Raw genomic sequence first — 7,727 nt, 5'->3', positions numbered from 1 at the left:
GCAAGTGCTGGGCAAGCCTCGTCCCAGCTGTGCAGCCCCACGGCACAGAACGATTACCGTGGGTTGTGTCTTTGGGGAATTTATCTGCCCAACTCCGGTGGTTTTCCCCCAAGTATCACATAATGTCCCCTGCCAAGCATCAAGGCCTTACAAGGATCTCCCCAGACTTTCTTAGAAGTTGTATGAATGTTTTCTGGGGTTTTTTTGTATGTAAGCAAACATAAAACACGAGGCTGGCATCCAGCTGGGTAACTTCAGCCAAAACAAGCCTGGCAGTGCTGTGATCTGGAGATGGGGTCCTATAATGGGAAATGTTTGACAAGTGTAGTGAGCGGTGCTGCTGCCAGTGCCTTGCACACAGCGCACAGTGTTGGATAGAAATGGGGTTTTTCTGTCCCTATTATTATTTTGGCTTAATCTCTCCAAAGTCTTATTTCCCTCACCAAGTCCCAGGGGCTCTGAGTTTGGAACAAGAGACATATTAGACAAAACTTCCACAAACCAGGAACATAATGGCTCCTTGGGGTTCTCACTCGACAGTTTGGGAAGTTTAGCAATATCAACAGTCCCCGAAGTGGAGAGGCTGCTCTTCAATGTAATCGTGAAACAGATCCTTCAAGCCTTTCCCAGCCAGTGATGGGTGGCTCCTTGGCTGCTCAACAGACAGGCTGGCCTCAGTTCAAGAACGTTCAGATTACAGCGTTAAAAAACTGGTGTCTCTGGACTCGAGGAATACACAACACTATATATCAGAAAACGTAAGTATCCATTTATCTTGATAATAAATACTTTCTCTCTTCAATGTCTCAAAAGGAACAGGTTTTCTATCAACAAACGATGAGAAAGCAATACTCTGTATGCATCCCCCTGGAGCCAAGAGAGTCTTTCGGCGTACTTTTTGCATTAATATGTTCTAAGGGAATCCAAAACATCCCTCTCTGGAGGATCAAATGTCAGACCAACGTTTCCTGCTGCCTGTACATCTAATCAGTAAAGTTCACCCCATCAGCACCTTTTTTAAGACCCTGATCTCATCAGCTTCTGCTTTTGACATTGTTTGCTATATTATTACTATTTTGTAGTAGGGAAAAGATTTTTTGCTGCTCCATTTTCTCACACGCTCCCACGCTCAAATTCACAAAAGAAAGAGAAACAGACAAAAATACAAATGGTAGTTGCTTCATGAAGCCCAGAAGCAGTGAGAAAGAAGTGATTAGCAGAATGTGTTGTATTAACATGGCACCAAGATGCATAGCCTTGAGAATGGGATCTGGAACCAAGTTGTGTTGTATTAACATGGCACCAAGATGCAGAGCCTTGAGAATGGGATCTGGAACCAAACGGGGTGTGTTGCCAGTGACAAATGTTCTGTCACGTAAGGAAAGATTGCTGCTTTCCTGAGCACGCAGATCTAGTCCTTCAAAAGTGTTTCTGAGAAGCATTATAAGTGCTAAATCCAACTTCTCTCCCTACTTCCTGAGAGTGCTTGGAGAATTTAATACAGCAAATGAGAAAGATGTATAGAATTAAACCTGTAAATTGTTAATGAGGCCCTAAAGCAGCCACCCACCAACTCCCACAGCCACAAAGCCACAAAGACGCAGAAGTGGAAAATCCTGGAAGCCGCATTTTGTTGACTAGTTCAACAACATATGCTGTTAGCCATCATCCTCTTGGTGCAAACCCCATGGGACGGTAAAATCTCACAGGACACACTTCGTACAACTTGTTGTGCTTCTGGGAGTGTCTGCACTGGGTGGGAGGAAGCAGGAGGAAAGACATATTGCAAGTAAAGAAAGAACCGGGCTCTGAAGATGGCAGATCCAAGGAAGAACCTAAGAACCTTAGAACCTCCTCCTGTTCAACTCACTGCTCCCCTTGCATATCCCACAGGCAACCAAGCCCTAAGGGACCTGAGCTGCTGTTAATAAGCCTACCCCAGGAAGGGATAAAAGCTGCAGCTCATCCAGCAGCGCTAAAATCCAAGTGGATTTGCACTTGTGTAAACCCAGAGAGAATTCTCTCCTTCCAACATGTTGGTATATTCAATACATACGTGCAGTCTCAAGCCTCAAAATCAGCAAGTAAAATTCCTGATGTCAAAGAAAGACTATCCATGGTGTGACATAAAATGACTGTTGTCTAGCAATCCCATCTCTCTTGCTGGTTTACAGCCCACTCATGTCTCACTTCCCAAATCATTCCAACCACGAAGAGTTAAATATATAGCATGAAAAAATATTTTTTTTCTTCCTCTGTGTACTGAATTACCAGCTTTTCATTAAAACCCTGGAGAGACCCTTTATATTTAAAATCTCAACATTTACAAGCTGACTGCTTTTACTTATAATTTCAGTTTCTTTCCCCGGAATATTTGATCTCTCTCTTCAATTTTCAGTTATGCTTCTTTCAAACATCAATTGTTAACTCTAGGGTCTCTCTGGGGACAGAGCAGCCAACAACATAGTTTTCAGGAAAGTCTCTCTGTGCCACTAAAAATGCGGAGAAGAAACTCCAAGCCTTAAGGAACAGGGCAGAAGTGGGCCAGAATACACAACAACAGATGCTGAGCAGTCCCAGTGCTGTGGTTCTTCTTTAGGGTCTCTGCTGCGTCCTAAAAGACCTCTAAAAACTTCCTGCTCTATTCTGATACTCTTATATCTCTTTAGTGATTTTTTAGCTTCACACAGAACGAGAAAACTTCTGATAAAATACAAGTAAGGAAGAGTACAGCAAAACAACTCAGATCCTCAGACATTTTGGCATGCAGAAGATAAGGGGAGGTGAAAGCAATATTTTTATGTTAGTCACTTTATCAATCACTTCTTAGGGGCAGTGCCAGAATGGACTGACAGGCCCTGGATAATATTTGAATTGCTTCCCGTAAGCTTTAGGTCCAGTACTCTTTAGGAAAAAACCCTTTTCTTTGTCTCCACCGAATGCCAGCTGAGGGTAAGGTAAAGTTCTTACTTAAGTTTCTGAAAAGTTTTGCCTGCTTTGTCATTCGAAACGGAATAACATCGTCACCACCTTTGCCTTGACTGGCCAAGCTAGAGAGACTCCAACTCTCCAGCTAGAGAGAGATTTTCTGTACGCAGCTTCCTCCAAAAATGATGGGCATCAATGTTCTCCCATGTTGCTGCCTGATATCCACCAGAATCTCACACTTGGTACTTTTTGACTACAAGCAGGTGTGTGATCAAACGAAGGCAGCATTTGCTGTACTAATCTACAGGAACGTATACGTCCCTCTCAGCCCTGTGTCCACAGGTATAAGGTCCACATCAGTTGCATGATGAACTTCAGGGTCCTCCATGTATTAAAATAAAAAGTCACATCACTTGTACGCATTAAAATCCAGCAAGTTTGCCAAGAGACTAATTGTCAGATAGAGGAAAAATGCCAGGAAATTCAGTACAGCTAAACGGAGTGGAGACCTGTGAGACTCGGCAAACCCCAAGAGAGCTAATTATTACATTATTGATAAAGTTGAGGACTTCTAAAATGCTTGGACTTGCTTTCTTGACACGAAGGATTAAAGGTTAGGGCAATTTGCTCTCTCTGGTGCAACCCCTGATGCAAGCAAATCTGTTGCAATCCATGGGAATGACGCCTGAGCAAGGACAGGACACTGAACTGGTCTCTGTGTCCTACGTACAGTCCCGCTTTAACGCCTGCCTGAGCCACTGAATTTCCCCTGGCTTCTCCCTCCTCCTCCCTCCTGAAAGGGAAACAGTAGAGAGCTTTTGACAATACTGAGCTGAGCTTTGAGCTTTCTGTCCCGTGTGAGGGCAGTGTCTAAGGGTGCAGAGAATATTCCAAGGAACTGTAATTCAGGGACAATGTTTTTGTCTCTTCTCCCACACAGAAGTGTAACAAGCAGTCACTGCATGGTTTGCTGCTGTTTGTTTAACTCTGTGATGGTAGCTACCAGGCGTAGACTGGTGGCCTGGCTGTGTAAGTACCATGTATACATAACAAAGGTGGTCCCAGTTCCAGAATTATTAGAGCCTCATGACAAGAAATGGCAGATATGTATCACAAGCACACAGGGAAGGCTTCTGCTGGGACAGCGAACAATTAATTTCCTCCTCCAAACTCTAAATGAGGGATGAGTGTGAACAAAGTACGCACCGTCCATCCAGCAGGACAGGAGCACTCTCCGGTGATGTGGTGGCAGACTCCCCCGTTCTGGCAAGGGCAGCGCAGCTCACACTGAGCTCCGTGGCTGCCCGGGGGACAGCGCTCCTCACAACTTTGTGGAGAGAGAAGAAACAAAAAACCAAAGAGATCATTTAAAAGAACTTACAGGAAACAGTAAATGAGGAAAATCTACATCACAACATCATGGGAGTCCTTATGCAAATTCTGAAACCTCAGTAAGCCTTGGCTGGCATTACCAATTAGCCAAGATGTCTTTTGTTTCTGCTGGGGTTATTTATGTGCCATGGATCCAGTCCTCTAAGGCTGATGCATGTGTGTAATCTTTATGCACGTACCAAATTCCACCCATCTCAACAGGACAGCTCATATCCATTAAAATAGCCCAGGAAAGTAAAGAGTTCTGTAATGAAACCCTCAATGTGAATTATGCGGCATGGCAGTAAAAGAAGCTGCAGATAGAATAAAGGGATGGGATTAAAATGCTTGAAATTTCTCCAGTCACTACTAAATGTTAACATTTGCAGTGTATAATGGACTGGCAAGAACTCAGCATCATTTAAAGGCTATTTAAGCTCGTTGGGTCTCTCTCAGTACCCATGGGGTAAGGGCAGCGTAAGGCTAGTCCCTGCAGAAAGCTGCATCTCCTACCTTTTTTTGCACATTGGTGCTTTTCAGCATTGCTTCTTCTGAAACTACAGCATGTTCTTCCCCTAACTGAATATCCTCTGATGAGGATGTTCATACAACACATCAGTGGTTGGCCCTGCAAGTACTTACTGCTGAGAAATGACATTCTAATGTCAATGGGAGCACTCCTAACAGTAAGCAGAGTCTTTAACAACGAGTGCTTCTAGGACTGAGGTCACAAGTCTATGAGGAAATCAGGTACTAAATAAAATATTCAAAAGGCATATCACTTATTTATGAAGGTTAATATTGTCTTTATTTTTTACCTTCCCCTTCATGCAGGTCAACAAATAATATTAGACTGCAAAAGTATTAAGTCACCTGTAATAGATCTCCACCCAAATTTAGTGACTAAATTCTCTTTTCCCCTTAAATAATTTTGAAAAACATAATTACTTCTGAAACTATGGAAAGATCTCTAATGAGAACTGATGTTACACTGTGGGCAATTTTAAACAAGGAACTATTGCTTGCTGTCCTAAAATTAATATGCAGATTCTGTGAATCCTACTGGTAAACTTTCAATGTGCTGGATGGGGATTTAACCACATGATTCTCGTTAAAGTTAATAGGAGTCACACCGCTAAATCCCTGCTCACCATGCTAAGAATTTACCCCCTAGACAGTAAGCTGATACAGTTAACAGTAATGCTTCCTCAGTTAGACTGAAAGTCAAATAAATTGGGGATGGTAAGTCCCATTCGATACCGCACTGGACTGATAATGTGTTGAATGTCCAATTGTTTATAAAAACTCAAATTTAATTTGGATTGTATTCACATACTGAAATTAGGAACAGGTACAGTTGTGGTACAAGCTCGAAAGTATAATGGATTTTTAAGTTCACTTCAGCACTGCGTTTTATTTTATTATGCATACAGGCATAATAAGCAGTAAAAGAGATTTCTGTTATTTGTTCTCTCTGAAATTTTGTTACCTGATTTCTACAAAGGAAAGTGTGTAATATAGAGATGATTGTGTAAATTTTGACAACTACTCATAGCATTAAAAGCGGTCAAAGGCTGTTAAAGGATGCAGAGTAAAATACACCTACGACTGAACTTACAATACCCCTGTGTATCCGGGAGCACAGTGACATTCTCCGGTTTTATGGTCGCAGGTAGCTCCGTTGTGACACTGGCATTCAAACTGGCAGCCCTTGCCGTAGCTCCCAGGGTCACAGAGCTCTTCGCAGCGCCATCCTTGGTACCCATCTGCGCAGACGCAGGCGCCCGTGATGGGGTTGCAGAGGGCCTCGTTCTGACACTGGCAGCGGTTGCTGCAGTGGGGTCCCCAGTGCTCGCTGTCGCAGCCTGGAAAACACACAGGCGTTGACCAAGGTGATTAGGAAAGTGCATCACAAGCATCTCATCTCAGCGTCGTACGCTTAGGCTGGCAAGCAGGCACTGTAAATACCCGGAACTTTCTAAAGAGCCCTTAAACTTTCTAAAACTACCCCCCCAACCCAGCAATGTGCTTCAGCGTGCAAGGAGACAACAGCACTAGTGACAGCCCTGAAGTTGAGGGCTTGTTTAACACCCTTATTGGATCAGAACCTACATCTTTTGATATCCTGTTTCTTAGTGCTCTTAGATAGCTGGAATGAATTTATAGTGGAATTAGACACAGAGGATCACATCCTGCCTGCGGTGCAGTTAATGGCAGGTAGTATTGCCAAGCAAATCCTGGAGATTTAATAATGTCATCAAACATTGTTGCTTTGCACTGTTCCCATAAGATAATAAATACGATAATCTAAAGAAGGTTTTCTTCTTTGGTGGTTTTTTTGGGGGGGGGCTTTTATTTTTTTTTCTGGAGTGAAAAGACGGTAGGGATGAAAATAACACTGGAGACGGGACTCCATGAGGCTGAGCAGGCGCAGGGATGAAGGGATGGAGTGTGTCAGCATTACAGAACCAGCTTGATCCTGATTTGCAACAGAAGCAGCAATCAGCCCCTGGAAACCACCCATTTAAGATGTACACATACGAAACAGATTGCTCAAAGCAAGCACCAGAGGTCCCGGTGAGGCAGCAAAACCCCAAGGGTTTCCTCAGTAGTCCTACCCTCTGCTTAGCAGCCTTTCACTCCAGCTACATCCAGGGTGAAGGAAATGACCGTTCTACTCCAAACTCAGTCGCTGGGAAAAGCCCCGGTACAGAGGCAGTCACTGATCACCCTCCAGGTACAGCCGGTGGTGCTCAGAGAGCTGGTTTCAATTACACCACCACCAACTCTTCTGCCCGTGTACAAATCCACTGCCATGCGGGAAACCAGTCCGTAATCCCAGCAACAGAGCTGTCTTCACAAACTCCTTCATGTGCAAACACGGAGCCTCATCCCCAGGTGACACCCGCTGCTTCCCAGGCCTGGATCTCTGTTTCCAGACTTACAAGGTAAATGTAAAGCCCACGTAAGCCTGAAGCTCTTGTCCTAGAAACTTCATAGCCCTCTCCTTCCATGGTACCTGTCTATAAACTATATCCTCCAGGTAATTCTGGCAGTTTTTTTTGCCCTTCTCCTTGATCAGCCAGACCCATTGGTCAGTCTGAGGATATTCAGCAGAAAAAGAAGAGAGTGACTTCACCCAGCTAGCACTGCTGATGACCAATTCACAAACTTGTGTTTCTTGAGCAAATAAACCCATGAGAAGACAATTCCAGGGCCTCCAGAAGGTTCTGCAGGGTCTTACAGGATGCACGTGCAGAGAGAGACGGTTTCATGTCCTGCAGAAAGCAGAGCGGGCGACATACCCCTGCGCGTAATCCTGCTTGTGCCTCACACAAGATATGTTATTGCTTTGCCTCATTTTTCCCGCGGCTGTAAACAGGGATGATAGTTCCTCGCTAACACCGCTGGGAGCCGAGCAAACAAAA

The 7,727-nt window shown here is 44.1% G+C and overlaps 1 protein-coding gene across 1 annotated transcript in view; it reads right to left on the bottom strand.

Moving 5' to 3' along the window:
- Window positions 1–7,116, bottom strand: part of LOC104469960 (multiple epidermal growth factor-like domains protein 11) — a gene marked incomplete at its 3' end in the record, with an annotated part of 75,594 nt that extends 68,478 nt beyond the window's left edge. Inside the window, exons 1-3 of the mRNA XM_010084709.1 lie at window positions 7,011–7,116; window positions 5,918–6,164; window positions 4,135–4,255 (exon numbers count right to left, since the gene is read on the bottom strand). Coding sequence (XP_010083011.1) covers window positions 4,135–4,255; window positions 5,918–6,164; window positions 7,011–7,116 — 474 coding nt within the window. The remainder of the gene's footprint in view (window positions 1–4,134; window positions 4,256–5,917; window positions 6,165–7,010) is intronic.
- Between the last annotated feature and the right edge of the window lie 611 nt (window positions 7,117–7,727).

Source organism: Pterocles gutturalis, unplaced genomic scaffold (genome assembly GCF_000699245.1).
Source record: "Pterocles gutturalis isolate BGI_N339 unplaced genomic scaffold, ASM69924v1 scaffold8440, whole genome shotgun sequence".
In the NCBI taxonomy this organism is placed as follows: domain Eukaryota; kingdom Metazoa; phylum Chordata; class Aves; order Pterocliformes; family Pteroclidae; genus Pterocles; species Pterocles gutturalis.
Note: the sequence above shows the minus strand (reverse complement) of the source record. Positions and strands in the feature narration are given on the sequence as shown.